Source organism: Lissotriton helveticus, chromosome 1_1 (assembly GCF_964261635.1).
Source record: "Lissotriton helveticus chromosome 1_1, aLisHel1.1, whole genome shotgun sequence".
Classification (NCBI taxonomy): domain Eukaryota; kingdom Metazoa; phylum Chordata; class Amphibia; order Caudata; family Salamandridae; genus Lissotriton; species Lissotriton helveticus.
In genome coordinates, this window is record NC_136057.1 from 574,202,459 (window position 1) to 574,226,477 (window position 24,019).

The 24,019-nt window shown below is 43.0% G+C and overlaps 1 protein-coding gene and 1 pseudogene across 3 annotated transcripts in view; one reads left to right on the forward strand and one right to left on the reverse strand.

Moving 5' to 3' along the window:
- Positions 1–24,019, forward strand: part of PYROXD1 (pyridine nucleotide-disulphide oxidoreductase domain 1) — a 328,561-nt gene that overhangs the window by 185,564 nt on the left and 118,978 nt on the right. For 2 of the 3 annotated variants that reach the window (XM_078674061.1, XM_078674063.1), the window contains exons 7-8: positions 7,652–7,752; positions 19,587–19,725. In XM_078674061.1, coding sequence (XP_078530187.1) covers positions 7,652–7,752; positions 19,587–19,725 — 240 coding nt within the window. The remainder of the gene's footprint in view (positions 1–7,651; positions 7,753–19,586; positions 19,726–24,019) is intronic. The other variant, XM_078674062.1, reaches the window with a different exon arrangement.
- LOC144755179 (mitochondrial import inner membrane translocase subunit Tim21-like) lies at positions 17,763–18,645 on the reverse strand (annotated as a pseudogene).

A 24,019-nucleotide genomic window follows, 5' to 3' on the forward strand; every position in this document is an offset into this window, starting at 1 on the left:
AACTATTGTTCTTGACTCTTTCCGCTGCTTGATGTACTATACGGGTCAACTTCATAAAAAATTCTGGCCTCAAATGAAAACCAGCTGAGAGTGATAAATATAGGGGAAATGTGATCCGGTCTTCCGCAGCCACACACTAGCCAGGGCTGTTTTCATAGGGGCCAAGTGGATTTGGGTTATGCACGTCAGTAGAGCAGTGCAATGGCGGAGCTACAAAACGATTGTGATGTGGTCGTTGGGCTTACCTGGATATGAATGGCGCCAAAAGGCATTGCGCTGCTACAGCTGATGTTTATATAGCGTTATGATTAATTGCTTTATTGGGGGTGGGGTTTGTGTTCACCAATAAAAGGGTCCTGGTTTGGCCAGGACGATGAACAGTCATACCTGTGTGTGTCTGATGATTACTCCCGACCAGGGCGCAAGTCCTAAAAAACAGAAGTGGGGGGACGCTGACATCACGACAGGATGTGACGTCATGAAAGGTGGCTTGCACCATCAGACTTATTGCCTCCCCTCGCCCACCCCTTAGATGCGATTGCATCAGAGAAGCCAGCGCGTGAGCAGCGTTCTGAATGAGCTCCAGTCTCGCCCCAGAGAGGCCAAAGAGTGAATGTGTGGCTCCATTTCCTCCAGTAATCGAGCTCCCGGTAAAATAAGTGGGGGGACGCCGTCCACCCGCGTGGTACCCCAACTCGAGCCCTGCTCCCGACATAACATTCTGGCGACAAAGGTCTGGAGTTTGAGGCTGTTCTTCCGCCCATCGTTCTGGCGTGGCGGTGCAGCTGCGGTGCTGTACTGGGGCGATGTGGAAGTACAGAAATGTACACAGGAAACGTAGCACTTAAATAATAAGTGTTTATTCAGCAGCACAGGTTCGAGATATGAAGCCCACAACCGACAGCTGCAGCGTCTTGGTCGTAAATGTCCCAGAAACAGTTGAAGAAAGCAACGACCAAGACAAGGCAGCGAGGGCACATTTAAATAACAATAACATGGAAGCATTCACGAGATATGCAGAGTGATAAACATTTCAAACAAAAACAGAGCGTGAGGACACGCTCGAGATAACACAGGAATGACGTGTAAGCTACAAGCCGCCCTTAAAGGGAAAGAGCAACTTGCAATCTCAACACCATTCCCTTTATTAACAAATGAAAGAACAAAGCAATAATAACAAAAGAAAAATCCAATACATAAATAATATATTCACATCAAATAAAAATCCTTGTATCTCTGAGGAACAGAAACATTGCGATGTGACCTATGGGAGACAATGGGTGGAAAGCAAATATCAGATGAGGATTGCGCAGCCAATGGAGAATTACAACCTGTAGGAGAACTTTGAATTGGAGAGTTAAAACATGTAGTTGAACCTTGAACAACAGCAGAAGGAAAAACATTATCATGATCCTGTCAACATTAGGTAAAGATGGCTTATCAACACAGAAATCCATACCAGAGTTTGAGCCATCCAAATCATAATCACGAACACCTTTGCTTTTAGTAGAAATGATCTTGGATGCTTGATCATTAGTAACTTTAACCAAACATCTCCTATTCCACCACCCCTTCCCCTTTAACAAAACCGCATTTTTAGACACTTGAATGACTTTGACAGGCAAGGTGAATTTAGACTCCCCTTTTTTTGACTCTGATAGGTTTTTTGACCAAACCCAATCCCCAACAGAGAACAAAATGTCCTTAGTATTTCTAGTATCATGATGATACAAAGAAACAGAATCATGTTTAGACTTGACAACCCCTTTGATTTTAACTAAATCACTTCCCATAGGAATATTATTACTAGTCATCTCATTCACCCAACGGGGACAAAGGTTAGAAATAGCTACTCTGTTGCGTAGCATTTTGAAGGGAGAGACTCCTGTAGTGCTGTGAGGAGTATTATGATAAGCCCAAAGTTTTTGCCTCAAGAAATCCTCCACCTGAAAACCAGCAGACAAAGCAGTTTGAACTCCTTCCTTTAAAAATCTATTAATAAGTTCAACAAGACCATTTGACGAAGGAGAATAAAGCACAACAGTAAGATGCTTAATTTGTAAATTCTGAACAAAGCTCAACATCTGATGAGATTTGAACTTAGTGCCATTGTCTGTGACTATGAGTTTAGGTGGGCCCTCAACATCAAAAATGTTCCTTAAAAATTTGATAACAGCAGTGGTATCTGGAACTGAAACAAAACGAAAATACACCCATTTTGAAAAGTAATCAATCAAAACTAACAGATGTCTCATATTAGCAGCAAGAAGCTCAAATGGCCCCGCAAAATCCAAAGTAACCTTTTCCCAAGGTGAATCAGGTAGTGGGACCATATGAATGTTAGGTTCAAAAGTTCTCCAATGTTTGTTCGAAATAAGACAAGTGCTACAATCAGAGATCCACATTTTCACCTGACAATCAAGACCTGGCCACCAATAAAATTGCTTTAAATTCCTAATGGTCGCAGACACACCCATATGTCCCTCATGGCTCTTTTTGAACAACAAAAATCTCAGCTTAGACGGAGGAACCAATGAATCATGGCGAAATAAAAACCCAGAGACAATAGATAGCTCATTAGAGACCTGAGCAAAGGGTTTAACATTTGAAGAGATATTTCTCTCATGAGGCCAACCAGTTCTGACATAAGACATAACACTTTGCAGAAGAGTATCTTCAGCAAGTTCAGAAATCCATGAGTCTTTAGACAATGGGGAATCTTCATGTAACATATCATTAATAAGCGCTACCACACACTCCACTTCATCTTCCACAGAGGATGATGCCCCCTCAATAGGCATCCTTGACAGGCAATCTGCCCTACCATTTTTACCACCAGGTAAGTACTTGATGTCAAAATTATACTCATGTAACTTATTGAGGATCCTAACAAGCCTAGCTGAAGCCTTTCCAGTACCATTACCGTTTAACATAAAAATGAGAGGCTTCTGATCAGTAAAAATCAAAAAATGAGTCCCCAAAGAAAAGTCTTAAATTTCTCCACTGCCCAAGTGCAACTCCACGCCTCCTTCTCTACAGTACTGTAATTCTTTTCTTAGGAGAGTAAAGACCGTGAAGCATATACAATGGTATGTTCTTTGTTATCAAAATGCTGAGATAAGACTGCACCTATGCCCAATTGACTGGCATCAACAGACACACAACAAGGTTGCCCCGGAGTAAAAGGAGACAGAATGGGTGCAGCAGTAATCAATACTTTGATTTCAGAGAAAGCTCTCTGAACCTCATCAGACCAAATGAAAGCCTTCCCCTTGCGCAACAATTATCTCAAAGGCTGAACAATCAAAGAATATCCTTGGATGAAATGAGAATAATACTCGCAGAGTCCAAGAAATGACTTGAGAGTATCTTTATCCTTGGGAGGAACAGTGTCTCTAATGGCAGAAATGAGTGACTCTTTGGGTTTGATACCATCCTTAGTGACACAGTGACCAAGGTAGTCTAATTGATTTACTTGGAATCTACATTTTTCTTTCCTGAGGGTAATTCCGACATCCTTAAAAGCAGATAAAACCCTTTCCAAGACGAGCTTGTGTTCTCTATCTGATCTGGCAAAAATGAGAACATCGTCCTGAAAGGCTTGTACCCCAGAGATATCCTTGAGGATCGTATCCATAAATTTCTGAAACACGCTTGCCGTAGAGGCAAGACCAAATGGCATGCGTAGATACTTGAAAGCACCAAATGGTGTGATAAAAGTGGTAAGGTCTTGACTCTCTGCGGCAAGGGGAATCTGATGATACGTTGATCTGAGGTCCAATAAGGAAAACACACTTGCCCCACCCAAGTTTGCTAATAAATCTTGTACCTTGGGTAAGGGGTGACAGTCAATTATTATGTTCTTGTTCAGAGTGTGAAGATCCACACAGAGACAAATTTCGTTATTCTTTTTCTTAACGATAACAATTGGACTTACCCATTCTGAGGAGTCCTTAGGTGTAATAACACCCTCCTTGCAAAGTTTGTCAAGCATAGCTTAGAGATCCTGCCTTGCACTGAGGGGAATGGATCTCACCTTGTGTACAACAGGCGAAGCATTCTTTTTGAGCTTGATTAAATGCTCAAATCTTTTTATGTTACCAATTTTATCACAGAAAATCTCACTAAATTTGTTACCTACATTGCTAACATTAGTTTCTAAATCACTCTCAATAAAATTGATTGACTGTTCTACAAGTCTAATAGGATTGTCAGAGCCAGGAAAAAGTGCAATCCCTAATCTGGCTAAATCTTTCCAGCCAATTATGTTTTTTCCTTTGACAGCTACATACATTTTTGTAGTAATTTTCCTACCTAAACATGAAAGCATATCAATGAAATAATCAGACATGTCAATGTCATGGTCCCCAAAAGCTTTTGGGTGAACATCAGGCTGAGACAGTTGTCTATCTTTCCAATTTTCCATAAACAACCAGTCAGGAATGATTGTAATAGGTGCGCCTGAGTCAGCCATGACATCAATAACAATATCAGATATCATAGCTTGGCAATAAGGTCCTTTGATTGAAACTTCCTCCACATTCTCATCTGATAATGCTAAAAACATTTTCTCAAAATCTTGTGAACATGTGTGGGGTGTTGTTTCAATAGAACTGACTCTCATAGTATTCTTTTGAGATTTACAAACAGACATAAAATGACCTAATCTACCACAGTTTGCACATTTTTTGAATGAAGCTGGGCAATTGGGATTGTTTCCCAAATGATTGCGAGATCCACATCTGAAACAAAAATGGTTAGGTTTCTTAAAAGGTACTCTATTAAATCTGCCTCTGGTATCAATGGCTGAAACTTGAAGATCCTCATTAGATACTACTGCTTCTGAGGAGCTTGAGGAGGAAAAATCATTAGTAATAACCTTAGAAGAGACAATAGATCTTTCTATACCCTTAGCTATATCAATAGTTTTATTCAAGGTAGGGTTCGCACAACCTAATAATCTCTCTGGAATTTTCTTTGAAGGACAATGGTATACAAATTGATCCCTGAGACAGGTTCTAAAACCGCCCCAAAGTCACATGTAGACGCCAAATGTCTTAAAACTGAAATGTAGTCTTGTATAGATTCATCTACGTTCTGATTCCTCTTCATGAAATTAAAACGTTCCAAAAGTATACTGGGTACTTCTGTAAACTTTCTTGAGAGTCTAGCTAGACCCTCTGAATACACATTCCAACCTTCTTCAGCACCTTCAGGAGCTGGGATTTGTGGTAAATTGTTGAAAACATTTTGTCCTTCAAAACCCAAATGACCATATAATAAAGCAAATTTCCTCTTAGGGTCATATTCAATAGCATCATTGGCAACTAGGTAGTTCTGGAATAAATTAAGCCAATGTTTCCAGGGAATTGCAGGTTTGCCTGGTGATGGTAGAAAGTCAACTAACTTTAAAAGTTGATTATTAGATGCCATGAAAATGTATGAATTTAAAAGCTTGACTTATAAAAGATAAAGAATGTAATTGTAATAAATTCTCCTTGTAAATTGCACTTGAGTCATGTAATGAAATAATAAAGTCAAAATGAAGTTGAATAAAGATCTTGTTTTGAAGTATATGTAAAGTATTATTTTGAAGTGAGTCTGGAGAGATTACTGCATTAAAAATATAGTCACACTTATTATGAATAAAACAGATATATTGCTGGTTTACTTTTGAATAAATAAGTAAAATAGAAAATGGTGTGCCTGTCACCGAAGGGCAGGCGATTCTTACCCTTAAAATGTACTTAGCGTAGGAAATTTTGACAGAAATCTTGTTTTCCTAGAATAGAAACGACGATCGGTAGCTGAGTTGCTAGGCAACTGATGCCTTTCCCTTGCCGGGGCTTAAACACGCCCAAATAGTGTAAACTGGCCAATCAAACCCCTCAGAACGCGTGAAACGAAGTCGTCACAGCGTAAGGGGTGGACCCAAATTCCTTGTGTGAAATCAGAGCATAGCACGTCGTCAGGATGAGGCGAAGGGAAACATCAACGGCTGCAGGTGAATCCTGAAAATGTTTTTATGTCGGTCGGTGGGCTGAATAATCCATTGTCGCCAAATGTGGAAGTACAGAAATGTACACAGGAAACGTAGCACTTAAATAATAAGTGTTTATTCAGCAAAACAGGTTCGAGATATGAAGCCCACAACCGACAGCTGCAGCGTCTTGGTCGTAACTGTCCCAGAAACAGTTGAAGAAAGCAACGACCAAGACAAGGCAGCGAGGGCACATTTAAATAACAATAACATGGAAGCATTCACGAGATATGCAGAGTGATAAACATTTCAAAGAAATACAGAGCGTGAGGACACGCTCGAGATAACGCAGGAATGACGCGTAAGCTACAAGCCGCCCTTAAAGGGAAAGAGCAACTTGCAATCTCAACAGGCGATTCCTGTTTTGGTGGTTCCTCTTCAGCGTGGTCAGGCTCCAGTGGTTTATGCCGATTTCGGAGGGCGGACGGCGGTCGGCTTGGGGTTTTCCTTCTCCCCTCCCCGCTCCGAGTGTTTGGGGGTGTGCTGCTTTGTTCATTTATGCAGGTCTGCTCCTTGTGCCAGAGCAGTCTTTATCTCTCACTAGCAGCCCGCCCCAGCGTTGCCTGGGGTAGAAGGGGGCTGAGGGCTGCATTTCAGGTTTGCGTGCTCTCCCGCCCAGGCCCCCGCCCGCCACGACATTGTCTGTGTCCCGGACAATGTTGTGGCGGGCGGGGGCCGGGGCGGGAGAGCACGCAAGCCTGAAATGCTGGCTTCCCCTACCCCCGCCTGCCCTGACATTCCCCAGCAGCCCGTGTCCCCGCCCGCCCCGACCCTGGCTGCCTCGGATTCTTACCTTGCCTCTCCTGCTCACACCGCCGGTCCATATTTCTCCGCTCCGCCGCTCTGCCACTCACCACCTGTCTGCCTCCGCTCCTCCCCGCGCCATGTGCGCCTCTCCGCTGCTGGCCTCACTTCACCGCTCCTCCCCTGCGCGCCATGTCCGCCGCTCCTGGGACGCTGCTCCTCCCCTGCTCCTGACGTGACGACGCACTTCGCGGCTGGCGCTACTTTGGGGGAACTACTTTTTGTAAAAATGTAACTTTTTATATAACGTTTATTTTTAAAAATTTTAAAGCCTATGACCATCTACACACCCTGCCGATTTCAACGGTGTATCGGGTGTGTAGATTGGCGCTGTGGTTCCCGAGTTTACCTGGCTCAAAGGTGCAAGTTCTCTCTTTATAATAGTAGTATAGATTAATGAGGGAGTGAAGGGCATGTTCATGTCTTTCAAGGTTTTTTCCGGTTGATGGCATGGCCTATGTGTGTCCACCAAGTTAATTTGAGTTTATTTCTCATTATGTTTTTTTTTTTAGGTTAGGGCTTTTAAGATGTCAGTTGTTGTGGTGAAGCAAGATAACTCAATTGTTTTATATATATTTTCGGTTCAACAGAAAGGCAAGCAGAAAGACACCAGAGCTAAAAGGCTCTCGTTGCAGTTTCAGCCCTCTAACTCTTCATTGCCCTGGGGCTTCTGAAAAAGTCCCCACAGATCTGTTTAGTAATGCTGTAGTTACTATGTGCCCCTACAGTGTCAACCACATACATAAAGACTGTTGGCAGTGCGCTGTGAGTGATGATGATACATGACATGTTCTTACCTGGTTACAGAAGGCGAGCCAGATGAAGGCAGCAGCAGCCGACCTGCGGAAGTGGGCAGTGCCCTGGGCCCGGACTGGCACGAAGGCTTGAACCTGAAAGCAACCAAAGATGTAGGTTATACATGACCCAATCAATCTTATTTGCCTTTGTATGCCATAGTGAATTTCTAAAACGCTTCACCCAAAAAGGAGAACTGCTTCTCTCTGGATGACATATTGTGGTCAATGTACTGATATTACTTTGAACTTGTCCGACTTTTTTTTTAGCAAAATATTGCTTTTATTCCTAAATACCCTTTGTTATTGGTTTCTGACATTGCAAATCATAGCAGACTCATTGGCTTAAGCTCTCTTTTCCAAATTTCTTTTTGTAGATTATTATTAGCTATGCACTGTAGCTGGTCTAGCACATAGCACAGTAAAGGCACAACGAATAGTGAAACAATATAGCGAAGTGCCTTTCAGGTAAGGAAAAAAGGGTTGGGAGTGTAGTAAAGCAGAGTGGTTTCTGGTGGATTCCTAGTTTAAAGAAAAAAAAATAAACAAAAATCAATCAACTCCCACCTGACAGAAAATGTTCTCATTAAATTGTAAAAAGAAATATTGACTTCAATTGGTTCTCTTTTCATTTTGTCATTTTAGTATAGATCCGATCAGATCTGCAAAATATGTTTGTGTGTGACAGGGAAAATAAAAGCGAATCAATCTTTAGGGAGTTGGTGCATAAGTCTGTTGTGACATTTGCAGTGATGTGCTTCTAAATCCTGGGCTCTTCTTGCTAAGCTTCGCCTAATCATTTACAGGACCGCCTCTTAAGGCCTTAACCCTTTCCACTTTTGTGTTGAGTGGCTTTGCGTCTATTCTTAGAACGCTTGGATTTGATGGACAGAAGTGCATACGTTTGGTGGTTAACAGATTTAGGAACGTCCTGCAGTTAAGGTAAAACACAGGATTACCAAGGGGCTTAATGTCCTGTTTTTCAAGCGAACTGACGACGGTAGTGCCTGCCTTCCGAGCACAGAGTTCATTTGCTAATGATTGGTCTCATATAGGTGGCACATGATTAGCGCATGTATTTAAGTTATCTGGGAAAGCAGACGTACGAGCTGTCCCTAAAATGTCATTTTTTGCGAACTCGCTTTCTAGAAAGTCTGCCCTAATATCTTCTGAAACGCAGAAGGGCAATGGTTAGCTGCTTTTCATTTTTGGCTTTGGTCAGTAGTTGCCGCTCATTCATTCATTTTTGTCTACTTGCCTGGCTATGTTTTAAGTTTACAATATTATTAAAATGATAAAATACGTACGTTTGGCCTGATTCTCTGTGTTTAAGGGAGAGAATTAGACTGCTGTTAAGTATCAAGAAAGTCTCTATAGAAGACTGTCTCCTTTATTTGATTATCCAGGTTACAGTCTATGATTTGCTTCCTGTGTGAAGTGCTGAAATAGATTTTTAAGAGCACGCAGCAGGCATTGACCAGCTAGACAGTATGCCGTTCCTTTCCTGCATCGTTCGGATTTGTGCCCAGAATTTTGTTTCAAATGTATAACGTTTATTTCGGAAATTTGATTCCTTAAAACTTACAGACAATAGGACAACCATTTAAGGACAGTATTTAGAGATTGTGAAGACCATTGAAAATCACTTAAAATCTGTCATAAAAAACAGTTAAAAAAATATGTAAACTAATTCTCGTAACAAAGCAAAGAGTAATAAACACATTCATGTTCAAGAGAAGAAGCCAGTGCTAGTAACCATTTTCTCCTGATCTAAAATGTAATAATTTTAGCTTTCCTTACAAGTCCAGCAATGAATAAAAACGTACTTAGAGTAAAAACAGAGTAGATGGATGTATGCCCTCCGAAAGCTATATTGCTTGCACAGTGAGCGTATCCATTTCCCTCTTGGCTTTGCATATGCTGGACAGAAAAATAGCACATGTCGTATAGTTTAATTTGCAGATAGCAGACCTAAGGTGCATACAGGTGAATAAACAGCACTCCTATTAGAGCCCCATAGTGCTGTTAATGACCGCACTTCCAGTGTGTCATAGCTACATTTTAAATATAAGGTTTTTGCTAATTGCTGGAGCGGGAGGTCAAGAAAAGATTCATGAGAGGAACAATCCTTATTAGACAAGAATTGATCTGTCAGCCTACCAAGAGAGGAACTACAAAAAAGACTGGTGAGGATATGCTCTCTATAACGTTTTTAGGTCGAACCTGGGCAGCGCATGTGCTGCTTTGAGAGGCATGCTGTATTAGAGAATGCACTTGAAGCTCTGCCCACTCTCCGTCCATATTTTTCATTGGCTTGTGTCTTAGTCCTTTGTAAATGCTGGCTTCTGATCCGGTAATCGGCATACAATTTCCTCCTTAGTACCGCCTTGTCTTCATTTGTAACCTCCCATAGGGACAGGCCCTTTTACTAAGGTTGTTACACCATCTGTGTAATTGACTCTGTAAGCGCTTTTTTCTTTAATGGGTTTTGCCCTACTGCAGGCATGACGTGCTTTCCTTGTATTCAGCGTGCCATGCGCTCTTACACTATCCAGCCAGCCAAGATAATGGCGAGCGCTTGTTTGCAATGCCATTGGTCTCACATTTAGGAGAATTTGAGCTATTGGCATTGAAAATGACAATAGCTTAAACTCTCGCAAATACGACACCTATTGTTTTCCAAGTATTTTTTTAGTGGGCTGTTTCCAACCACCCCATATCGTGCTTGCACTTAATAGACGCGGCTCGTCTAAAGAAAGGGGTTTGGCCTCTATTAAGTGCTAATGCGGCTTGGGGTGCTTGAAAACAAACAATATTTGCAATTCAATAGTTCTCGCATTTGCGAGAATTTAAGCTATCAACATTTACAGTGTGAATAGCTCAAAGTCTCGCAAATGCAAGACCTATTGCTTTTTAAAGGCTTGTTTTAGCTGCAGCTTGGAAGTAGCCACCAACGAGGCAGGTTCTGCTCAGAAGGATCAGAGGTCCAGTCTTTCAAACCATTGGTGGGCCTGTTTGAGGCATGGGAATGTGATACCTTTGTCGAGGGCTGGCATTTCTTCGACTGCCATCTGATACAACCTCAAGTCTTCAGGGGTCCAAAGCCTCACCCAGTATAGGAGGGGACTTGGTCTAGCTACATCTCCCACTTCTTTTAAGTTAGCAACACAAAACATCGGTATTAGGGGAGTGCTCGAGGGGAGGTGGAGTAGTTGGCAAACAAGCTTGTTTTCGCTTATGGTAAGAGCATCTAGGGTAATGTATCCCGAAATTTCTGCCCAGTACAAGGCAGCCAATTGGGAGTTTGGAAGAAGGGGACCCCTACAAAGAACATGTAAACTTGCTAGCTCTAGGGAAAACAACACTAGGGGAAAAGACAAATGCTAAATGCAAGTTATTCAATAATGATAGGTTTTTGATTTCAGGCTACTCTCCAAAGATAATACACGAAACAAAGTGCATTATGATAAATATATACACATGACTATGTTGTTAAATTGTGTAGGTTTATCAACAACTATTTATTCAAATTATAAAGTTGATTTTGTTGAGTACTGAAATTCTTATTAATCAGTTTCAAAATATATTTTTATACATTTTCTGATAAATGCTAATACATAAAACACACTACAACATAATCACATATCCATGAAAATATATGTACAAACCTATAAAATACAATTGATTGACTTCATTGTGTGTTGAACATACAAACAGAACAAGCATTTGCAATGCAATCGGTGTCGCCTTTGGGACCTTGTATGTATTTAGCTATGCAGCATATTAGCTTGGGTGCTGCACTTGTTTGTGCTGGTCAAAGCACGGGCCAATAGGAACTTTGCTCTCTAAGTGCCCCTTCTGTCTAACCTCTGGTAACTAGGATACAGGTACAGGAGGGCCAAAACGCCTCAGTAGGTAAATTAGTTCTGTTTAGAATAAGTGTATGTAAATATATATTATAGATATATATATATATATATATATCTATAATACCTACTGGCGATAGCCAGTAGGTATATATAGTTAGGGCCTAGTTTCCATAGGAAATCCACAACATTCTATTGGGAATAACTTTGGCGCCGGTTGAGGAATTTGCGTGTAATTTTCCAAAATTTAGGCCAGCTCCGCTCTGCTCCTTCCTTGGAAGTTTCGAGGGGATTCGTCATGCGGGGACCGAGGAAAAAAAGGGGGGTCCGAAAACGTGTTTTCCCATGTTAATTTCCATAGGACGTTCAGACACGGCTACAGCCCGAACCGCTGAATGGAATTACACCAAACTTTGCAAAATTGTAGGGACTGGTACGCAGAAGTGCCTTTTCTATATTTGGTGAAAATTGCTCCAGTGGTTTTTATGAAAATGAACTTCAAAAAAATGTATATATCTATATGCGCGCTTCCAGCGCTTACCGGTAAGCGCACCAGGCGTGCCACGGAAGTGTGCGAGCGGAAAGCTGATTGGCTCTCGGGTGTCTGTCAACATTCGAAACAGTCCGGAGAGTCCGCTATTTTGTGTCTCGGTAGAACCGATACACAAGAGGTGAAAAATAAAAGGGGAAAACATTGAAGACCCCCTAACCCCCTAGGTTTTCTCAGGGGGGCCAAGAAGGAATTTTTTTTATTTTTTTTATTTCGCGGAGTAAGCTCAGGGTGCGCGTACATGGGCGTTTACAGGTACGCATACCCTGAGCGTACCACAGGGGAAAACAGTGAAAAGGGGGTCCTAAAACGTGTTTCTGAACATGCAATTTTCCATAGGACATCTAGCCCTTCACAGGGGGTCCCAGAAGAACCCCAAGGGCCGGAAAAAACCCCGCGATTTTGGCTGCTCAGGTGGTCCCACAAAGATATTAACATATTTAAACGTTATCCCCTAATAGAATTAGCATTTAGAAAACCTCTGAAATTTATTGAAAAAAACCATAGGTTTCACGCCTGATATAGTTAGGAATTAGCATTTAAAAAACCTTGCAAATTCACTGATAAAACCATAGGTTTCAGGCCTTATATATTTAGGAATTAGCGTTTAAAAAACCTTGCAAATTCACTGAAAAAACCATAGGTTTCAGGCCTTATATAGTTAGGAATTAGCATTTAAAAAACCTTGCAAATTCACTGAAAAACCATAGGTTTCAGGCCTTATATAGTTAGGAAATAGCATATAAAAAACCTTTGAAATTCACTGAAAAAACCATAGGTTTCAGGCCTTATATAGCTAGGAATTAGCATTTTAAAAAACCATTGAAATTTCTCCTATATAGTTAGTTGTACTAACTATATTTCGCGCACCCGCAATCCACTGCTGATGATGTCACATATTACATCATTCATGACATGGTCAGTGACATCACTGATGACATCTCAAATGACATCAGTGATGACATCACTGATGACATCATCCATGTGACAATCACATACACCTTTTCATACACTAGTAAAATCTTTCATCACTCTTTGTAAAATACAGAGTATCATATTTGAATCCATTGACACAGCAATAGAAGTATTTGAAAACCCACTCATTGATTCCTGGATGTATACACACATCTAATCACTTACCTGTAGATTCACTCATACATGCTGTCAATGAACAATAGAACATTATCTAAAATTCTTATACACCTATACCGACATTACACACCAGCACACAACCTATTCACATATGAAGTTATCCTACTCAGTTATGCAAACAATGGATCATACTTACATACTTACTTAGCTACTCACTTATACAAACACCACTTCATCTATTCATTTAGATAGTCATATTTAGTATATTATAAAATCATTATTACAAGTATACAGTTATCCATACAGTCACTCACACAATCATTGAGTCTTATGTATACTTATTTATATACAACAACTGACACATACACTGCCTTTTATTTTTCAAGTTTGTTGGACTTGTAACATTGAGAAATATATTTGCTCATCACCACACCCATAAAGATATTCATTCACCCAAACATCTGTTAGAACGTGTAGTTTTAACTTCATATATCTACTGAATCAACTATTCACACATCTTTGGGCAGTCACACACCCTCTACGGAACCACACACACATTCACTCTCCCATACAAATACTCACTTAACTAATCAATAACTAACATAGACTTTCACATAGCTAGTAACCAACTGGAGAAACAGTTTACACAACAACTGACTAAGTGATACAGATATTCACACAGTTTAGTCACTATCCACTATATTTAGTGAGACACTATAAATTGTTAAAGTCCTCCATCCAAATATTTATTTTTATATATCCACTCATACTTCAATGCAAATTGCTATATATATAATGCATATTTAAATATCGAAGCAAACCACATTCACTGGATGATGTCATCAGTGATGTCATCATTGATGTCATTTGAGATGTCATCAGTGATGTCACTGACCATGTCATGAATGATGTAATATGTGACATCATCAGCAGTGGATTGCGGGTGCGCGAAATATAGTTAGTACAACTAACTATATAAGAGCAATTTCAATGGCTTTTTAAAATGCTAATTCCTAACTATATAAGGCCTGAAACCTATGGTTTTTTCAGTGAATATATATATATATATATATATATATATATATATATATATATATATATATATATATATATATGTATATATGTGTATATATATATATATATATATATATATATATATATATATATATATATACATCCAGGAAATGTAGTACGGATCTGGCACTTCTGGCCAAACATTAGACAGCCACTGTGAAAACTCATGGATAGGTCTGCTGTCTGAATCACTATGACATTGTACTATGATATAATCCATGTATGTTTACTGACATTTGAAACTAATAGTTTTTTTATTAGCTTCATTTATAAAGTGGTTGTTCATAGTTAGATCAGTCGTTACCCAAATTAGTTCCCCATTTCGAACTCCATGGTATTATTCCATGTTAATATTATTGTGGGAAATAGAAATACCGCAGGATGAAGTATTTCCAGCAGTCATTATTACAGACTGATTGCAAGCTAGGGGGGCTGAATAAGAAACGCAGAGTATCACAGTTTGCACCTCAGATTACCACATGCACATTTCACCATTTTTCCTCAGAAAATGTGCGCAGGAAAAAGGCTCAGGAGTGCATCCAATCTATAGTATCTGTTATCGAAATTCAGGCATAAAGTCCCCTTTCAGTCTAAAACGGGATTACCAGGATCCTTGTAACATAGTTCTTAATAGTGCTCCTTCTATATAACTCAGAAGGATGAAGGAACCTGCCACTTTATGAACCTTGATCCACACAATTTAAACACAGACAGACATCTGCTGTGGATGTATTAGTCAATGTGTAACCAAGCCAGCTGTGCAATTTATATTTTAAATGGTCAAACGCTGTCATTAACTATCTGCTCTTCTTTTATTTGCAAAAGAGAGTACTAGAATGTCCACAGTTTTTTTTTTGTAGCTTTATATTGCGCAAAGTCGACCTGTATGTATTGGAGCCCTGTACGTGAGCGCCAGTTATGTTTCACAAGGATACATTCATTTTTTGGTAGGCACAGGGAGATTAAGTAATTTGCCTAGAATTAAATGAATGTGTCAATAGGGCAAGCAGGGCGATTCTCTAAACCAAGTCAGCTCTGAAGAGTGTTCTGACCACTTTCAGACTTGTAATAGAATTGGGTGGGGGGAGGGGAGGGGAGAAGTCGAGCAAGAAGAACAGTGGGTGTATAGGGAGGTGGGTGGCGCCTGAAAGGTTGCATTTGAACTCCCTGGCCAAAAGCCTCCCCTACTTTGACTAGTCCTTGAAGTTTAATCAATACAGTAATGTGCTGTACACTTGCCATGCTCGGTGTGCAAAGGGAATGGGCAAGTGAGGAATGCTCCAGTCTCGAGGCTCTTAACAGGCCATGCATCTTGGAAGCCAAACCAAGCTGTTCTTGTCCTTTTGATGGGCTTCTTACATAGTCGAGGTAAAAAGGAAGAGAGTGTGGGAACGATGCAAGGTTTTAATACCAGCCCGCAGCGAATTCGGCAAACGCCTAGTGTAATTTAGCAATACCATTAACGTGAATGCGTATCCAGCAGTTGCCAGCGATTGGTTATCCGGAAATGAAAGAAACACAACACATATTCCATAACCCACGGACATCCCCCAGCAGATTAGCCTGAAATGAGTGATTGCCCGGGCAACAGCTGCTGATGGACGGGCCTGTACCGACCTCTAACCACAAGTGCGTGTCAAATGGAGCCCTGTGTTTTACCATTATATAGACATCATGATAAACTTCTAGGAGGCTGCGGTACATTTTTAAAATCAATGCTGATCCTCTCCGCCGCTGCGAGCAGACGCAACCCCACTGAGGCCAGAGCACACAACTGAGATGCTTTGCTGAGCTCAGCTTAGTCTGAATTCCCAGGCGGCGCAGCCTTTTGTTGCGGGAGTCAGTCATTGCAGCCACGGGGCGGCCTAATTATCAAACTGCAGCGGTTCGCCTTGCAAGGTGAGTCAGATAGTGGGTGCCTTTAATCTCACTTATTAAAACTTGCTTTATTATAAATTATGTGACCGCCTGTCACATATCATGTGGGCCGCAGCCTGAGGCTTCACTTAATGCCCGGCGGGTGCTGGAGTCTGACTCCACGAGTACTGACTGTTCCGCCACGTGCCAAACTTGGAAGTTATCACAATACAGCAAACCATTCATTCTCTCTACTTGTTCAGCAGCCTAAAGATGATTGTCTTTGTTTTGGGGATTTTAAATTTTTTCAAATCGCGTCTTCTAATATATTATCTTTAACCGGTAAGAGCGATGGTTTGAAACATTCTGACGAAGAGTCGTCGATAACCCCTGCAGCTTACACCAGGACCACGATCACCTTCAGTGAAACCCAGTGGCCCAGCTACCCGCCCTGTGGGCGCCCAGATGGACCAGAGCCGGGAGGAGACGTGAGCACACCTCTGCCTCTAAGGGCTCTCTGTCACCCAGCAGCTCCTGACCTCCCATCCTAATACCTGTCCCCCTACCTTTCCCCCGCCCCACCCCCCTGTAGTTGCGGGAGTGCGAGGTGTCCTGCGTCAATCAGTGAATGGCCGAGCTGGGGAGATAGAAGCAGTCAGGCTGCTGTTCATGCTGCACCTAGCCCGCCAGTGCGTACATGTGAACTTCGCGTTACTCTTAGCGCTTCAGTGAGAAACAACACCACCCAGCATGGCGCTACACAGTCTAAAAGTGCTGGGAGTCTTGGTAAGTGGTAACTTTTTATATAGTTCTTTGAAACAGTTTCTTTTTAGCTTATTAGACACAGTTGATCCGGTCAGCATCGCGCAGCCGAGGCCTGAGGCTAACACAGCATAATGAGGTGGCGCCTGCTTGTAATTTGCCTCACCATTGTTCTCTCAGCTCTGAGAAGGCTGCAGAAAGCTGCTTTTGCTGTCTCTGCCTCCCCTGCTGTCAATTGTGAAAAAGCCACTGTTTTGTCATGCATGCGTAGGATGTAAGGCATCTCACGAATACGAGACGAGTGCGAATTCAGCCACCAATCACACGCCTAACAAGCATTTCTTAATGCAATAGGACGCGTTTTTACGTGCGACATATTGAATTGGAAATGGGAGGGTGGGGGTTCAGGAATGCACGAACAGGAGTGGGGAGGATGAAAGGGGGGGGGCGAAAAGTCACGGATGGCGGGAGGGGGTGGGGGGAACACAGGGGCAAAAATAGATTTGGAGTAAAGGGGCCAATAGCCAGGAAAGGACATAAATGACAACATGGCCGCCAGGAGGCGGAACTAACAAGCCGAAAACGAATCAAAATGCAGCATTTATGATTATAACCAATGAAAAACATAGACGGAAAGTGGGCGGAGCTTCCCCCACAATACTGTAAACAGCATCTCTCGACGAGACAGCGCATGCGCTGCCTAGCCGAGACCTAAAAAGGAGCAGATGAGCTGTAAACAATTCAAAGGCTAGTGGTAGATGGGAGCTTTGTGCGTTTCGTATGGGGTGCCTTTATCAGGGGACCATCTCAACTTTCTCTATTTTTGTACATAAGATATAAATCATGTACTGGAATCGAGATCAACGTTTCTTATGATTCTTAACCGTCAGATGAAACCTGTGAATATGGATACTCTCTCGGGATCAATTGTCTTCAATTACAATAGTTATTCTGTGGTAGGTGTCAATGTCCACAAAAATATACCGGAATTCAAACTTACCACTTTGAGGATTCTCTTTTACTTCCAGATGCACAGTTCCCTGCTTTCTGGGTTCGGAGCCTTCAATGTAGAACTTAAGTGGCAAAAACTTTAAGCCATCCTTCATATATTCAGTGTGACTCGCATGCTGCCTTCTTCCTCTTCCTGTGGTTTCACCATAGGCTTTAATCGGTTCACCAAAAGCACAGATCACCTATGGATGATGCCTGCACTTTTCCAGAGCTTCGACGTGTATCTTACTTGGACTCGATGAAGAGAAAAGCTCTTGTAAAATCACATAAAATAAACCACCTGTCATGCCGAGTCCAATGATCACCACAATCAAATATGTGAAATCTCGTTCCGCTTCTTAAACTTTTCTGGCCACCTTCTGCTCAGGCACCCGTCCTGGACGCCTCTGCACAGGCATCGGCTGTTTGTATTCAGGCCTCCTTTGCTTCTGCTTGGCCCGCTGGGTGCCAATTGGGCTTTCAGTTTGTAAAGTTCATGTGCCAGGAGTAAGACTCCCGAAGCTGTTCCCTGGAACCTCCTATAAATCACTGAGGCTTGATGTTAAGTCACAACAGAAATGTATCTGTGACATTTAAAGACCTGTGCACACGTTATAGAGTAATAGGTCCTGACGTCAGAACCCAAAATTTGAGACAATGTTTATTAGAATTGAAGGAATCAAGGTCAAACTCCAAATTTTGCATGAAGAAAAGATTTATAAGTCAATCTTGATCAGTACATTTGACATAAGCCAGCCGACACAGGTTTCGTCACACCGTGTAGAAGATGTGACTCTTCAGGGCTGTAGGTTCCATATGTGTAATGGTGATCGCAGTAACGGTGTTAAATTCTGACCGGCTGCGGACGAAATGGAGTAAACACTGATAAAGGAAATGACCTGACCCTGCTGGGCGTGTAAAACTGCATGGGGCACTGGGGACAGATGCGTCCCACGGTGGAAGCAGGGATCTCTGTAAAGGTGGATCGCACGGATCGGTGCGAGAATTAGCAAGACTAGGATCCAGGTTGACGTCAGGACCTATTATTCTGTAACGTGTGCACAGGACTTTGTATTTATCTGTTTGGTGTAGGCCTCTCTACACTACTGCAGGGGTTGTTTTGTTGTCTGTGTTTGTTTCCCCTGACCTGTTTGCGCCGTGAAATTGTAAATCAGAAATCACACATGCTTGAGTGCCAGATCTTCCTGTCCAAAAATCGAAACCCATCCTCCTAGTCTACACTGTATCTGTGACAAGTAACGGCCATTTAGTGTGACACCTTCATTCTAAATTGTGGGCTAAATCCGGATTCTTCCAGACTTTATTTCCATAATGTAATTCTGACAATCATAGAACAAGGTTCCTAAGCACCTTTACAATTCCACTAATGGGCTTTGAGCTTCCCCATAGCTTTCTATTACCATTTGTCAGCACTATTTTCCCAATCGCATGTAACCTGCAAAGACTCTAAATAATTGTGTCCTTTCTTTTCTTTGCTCTAGATGTATTTGTACACTGGTGAGGGGAAGATTTGAGTGCATGGAAACTAGGCAAGAGGCTGCAGCACTTAAATTGTTTCAGCCCTTTGTCTCCAATTGAATTCAAGACACACAAACATAATATGGGTGACCAAAATATTGTGTTATGTGAAGCTAGTAAATCCATTCTAATTTAAATGTTCCATCTCTTAGTATTGTATTTATTTTTATTGCATATTTTGTAATTATTTTATAGATATTATTTTTGTTTTGATTCAGTTCTCTCATCGAGTACAGATTGAGCCCTCATGTGAAATAAAGAATGTATATCTTCATGATGATTTTAAGAAGCTGCAGATGTTATCATTGGATTTTCCAAAACTTGAGCAGGATGACCGAGATGCCAAATCAGACACAAGTAAGCTGCAAACAACTTTAACAACAACCTCTTTAGTTATCAAATTAAACAAAATATTTAAAAAGTGAATTGGTGTGTCCCTGGCTCAATAGGCAGGGCATTTCGAACAAAAATGAAACACATTTTCTGCAGATATGTGTAGAAGAAAGGGAAGAGCTCTCTCTTGGTAGAACAGGGGTTCCCAACCTGGGGTGTCCGCACCCCCATGGAGCACAAGATGGCATTTCAGAGGGAAATTACGTACTGTATGCATAATAGGAATTCGGGGAGACTTTTGTTGGGGTGCGAACATTAATCAAACATTTCCTAGGAGTGCGGAGCATAGAAAAAAGTTGGGAACCTGGTAGTTGATGTATGACCTTTGCTGTGTCAGAGAAGACCTGTACTTAATGTACAACAAATCTGTTCTCCTGTGAATTCAGTAGCAGCAAACTGGTGGAAAGAGTAGTTTTCAAATTAACTATCGATTATTTGTCAAAATTGGAGCAACTGTTTTAAAAATTACTTTAACCTCTGAGCCCTCCCTTCGTTTAGAGAACTAAATTGACCATTGCTTGTAAAAAATACACATTTGAAGGGGCCCTCGTCCTTGGACTGCAGGGAGTGACATCTTGGTAACTGCGGCTGTGGACATCTTCGCAGAAGGCCTCTGTCTTTTCCTGATCTAGTGGCTATTGTGGGAGCTCTCAGAAGCCTTTCACCACTAGCCATGTATGGTGAGCCGTTGGGGGTACAAATGAGGGAGACACGTTGTGCACTTTAAGTAATTATTTATTTATTAAGAGCGCCGGGAACAAGCTTCAGCTCTGGCTATCTGCTGGGCTACAAAGGCCTAAGATGGCCGGCCGCGCTCCTAGCATCTTCCGTCACGTGATGACGGAAACACTAGAGCGCAACACTACATATCTCCCTCCTTTAACAACACTAAAAAGAATTACAAACTTATTGGGTAATAACTAGGATGGTTCCGTTCAAATGGTGATTAGGTCTTCATGTCGAACTCTCGATACTTTTTGGGCAGTACCACGGTCCTGCCTGTCCAGGTCTGTCTCGACAGGGTGCCTGCCCTCGTGTCTCTACTGTCGCTTTGTGGGGGGGCATTGGTTGTTTCCTGTGGTTGATCCCTGGTGGTGGTGCCACTCGCATCTTGCTCTACTTGTCTTGTCTGCCGCTCAGAGTCTCCTGGATTCTCCTGTGTCCTGTTGGTGTTCGCCTCTTCTGTGTTGGTGTCTTCTGTGCGACCATAAGGTGTTTCTGTGTCTCTGTTATTTTCCTCTTCCTCCAGGTTCACGTAATTACTCTCATCCAGTGGGGTCTCTTCTGTCTTCGCCCACTTCATCACCTTGTTGCACCTGGACATTCTGTCTAGGGACCATATCTTCCCATCACTCAATAAGGCTGACCTGGTGTACATTTCTTTGACCTGCAGTGGCCTGCTGTACTTGCTGTCGCCTTTCCTCCTCAATTGAGCGAGCTTCACTCTGACCCATTCCTCCTTTTCCAGCATTACATCTTTGATATTGTGCCTCTTGTTGTAGTGGTCTGTGTAGATCTTTTGCGCCTTTTCCAGATTGCTGCGCACTACCGCCGGAGACCATTTGCTTTGTACTATACTTTGTTTCCACGCCACATTGTCTCTGGTGAATGGGTCCTGGCCCCTCAATATTTTGAATGGGCTCTACCCTGTCTTAGTGGGAGTGATTCGGTAGGCCCATACAGTGCACTTGAGTTCTTTCTCCCAATTCTTCCCTACGTTGATGGCCGCTTGAATTGACCCCATGATGATCCTGTTAAATCTTTCGGCCAGGCCATTCCCTGCTGGATGGAATATCAGGGTGTGTTTGATCTGTATTCCATTCCTTCCCATGAATGCGTTTCTCAGACATGAATAGGGGTCCATTGTCACACGTTATGACTCGTGGTATCCCAGCTCTCAGGAATGTGGATGTAAGGAAGGCCAGTACTTCATCCGTGTCCACGGTCTCACTTATCTCAATTTCCGGGCCACTTGGAGTACCGGTCGACGAGCACGATGGTGTACTTGGGTACACTGTTTGCATCCAATATAGGACCCAATATGTCCACTCACAATTCTTCCAATGGATTAGCTGGGTTCGAGAACTTCCCTAATGGGGGTCGCATCGTAGTCTGTGTCTTGTCTGCATTGCTGCACTGTTTACATTCTCTGACATGCCTCTCCACTTGGCTGTCCAGCGCCGGCCACCAGTATGCTTGTTTGGCTCTTTGTTTTGTTTTCACTATTCCCAAGTGTCCTTCATGCAGAAAAGGAAGTAACCTGTTTACCAGTCGTCCTTGGGGTACCACTTTGTCTCCTCTGAGCACGAACGTCTTGTTGTCACCTGCTGACCGCTCTTCACGAACTTCGTAGAATTTCCTCTGTTCAGTGTTTAAGTGTTTTTTCCGGCCACCCCGTGATTATGAACTGTTTGTTTGTTGTGAGGCTTGTGTCCTCCTCTTTTACTGTCTGCCATTCTTGGACACTTATGACCGCTTCTTGGTCCTCCATGAATGCAATGGAAAATCATCTTCTGCCGTTGGCACCGGTGCGTTCTCCATTGCTGCTGCCCTGCTGAGGAAGTCGGTAACTTTGTTCTTAGAGCCTGGAATGTATTGGACGTCGTACACATAATCCAATAGCCGCAAGGTCATTTTTGCTATGCGAGGCATGGCCGTCGCGTGTCCACTTGACGGGAGTAACTTCACTAGTGGCTTATGATCCTTCCGGAGCAGGAATCTGGAGCCCCACAGGAATTGGCGGAATCTTTCCATTGCCCAAATTGCTGCTACCATCTCCTTCTCCACCACACTGAAATTTTCTTCATTTGGGGCCAAGGACCGGGACGCAAAGCTGACCGTCGTCATTTCACCCTCTGCGGACTGCTGCATCAGGTCTTCTCCCAGCCCTCTGTCACTCGCATCCGTGGTGAGAATAGACAACGCCAGTTGGTCAAATCCGTGTAAGGGCACGGCCTCGCATATATCTTCGTTGATTTGCTTGAATTCTTCATGCGTTGTCTCCGAACAAGTGAAGGTGGTTTTCTCCTTTAGTAACTGATGCAAGTTGTGTGTTTTGGTGGCAAAATGAGACACAAACTTGCTATAGAATTCTGCCATTCCAAGGAAGGACCGAACATCATCCTTATTCCTGGGGCTAGGTGCATTCTTTACAGCCCTCGCATTAGCCTGTTTTGGTGCATTGTCTTTGTCACTAATTTTATGTCCCATGCACGTGACCAATGACACTCCAAACCTGCACTTGTCCCATTCTGCGGTGAGGCCGCTCTGCCTTAGTATGCGTAGTACTGTGGAGAGCTTGACGTCATTGTCTGCTTTGGTTCTGTCCATTACTAGGATGTCATCTTGGAAGTACTGCACCCAGTCTGTGTGTCTGAACAGTTGATGCATTAGTTTTTGGAAGACCACAGCGGCGGACGCTTGGCCGAATGGCATCTGCCAGAACTGGTAGTGTTAGACGGAGACCCAGAGGGTCGGCCGAATACTGGGGGAGAGGCCTCCGATGAGGGCCGTCTCCGGCGATCGTACAGACAAGTCACTACCCTCCCCACAGATAGACACCACACCAGGATGAGATCGACACTCTTTATATAGGGTTCTTGCGGCAAGGTTATCAGCGGTACAGGAGATTCAGGACTCGAGGGTCCTCTCAATACTAGTCTCTGTAGGGAAAGGGGTAGCGGGACAGTCTTGGTACCGGGTCGGTACGGGGGGTGGTAAGAGAGAAGCTCACAATCCTCGAGCTTAGGAGTCTCCAAGGTCGGGCCGCGGCAGTGCAAGCAGGCCAAGGCGATGGTTCAAGTACAGAGGGCCGCGGCAGCGCCAGCAGGCTAAGGCGATGGTTCAATGGGCAGAGGGCCGCGGCAGCGCCAGCAGGCCAAGGTGGTAGTCCACGTTGCAGAGGGCCGCGGCAGCGCCAGCAGGCCAAGGTGGTAGTTCACGTTGCAGAGGGCCGCGGCAGCGCCAGCAGGCCAGGATGATGGTTTCACGAGAGTGGGCCGCGGCAGCCCAGAAGCAGCTACGCCAGACACCCACGGTATGCTCAGACGTGAGTCCCTTGCTCACTTTGCCACTGGATTCAAGCAAGCCGGGCTGAAGACGGCTGGAATGCCAGAAACCGGTCCCAGGATGCTTGTTTCCGGTCCAGGGAAGACATGGCTTGGCAGTTCAGGCTGGACTGTTCCCATGAGGCACAGGGTCAGACTGATTTGCATATGGTCATGTCTGAACTGGGGTGGCTGAGTGAGCTAAAGAATGG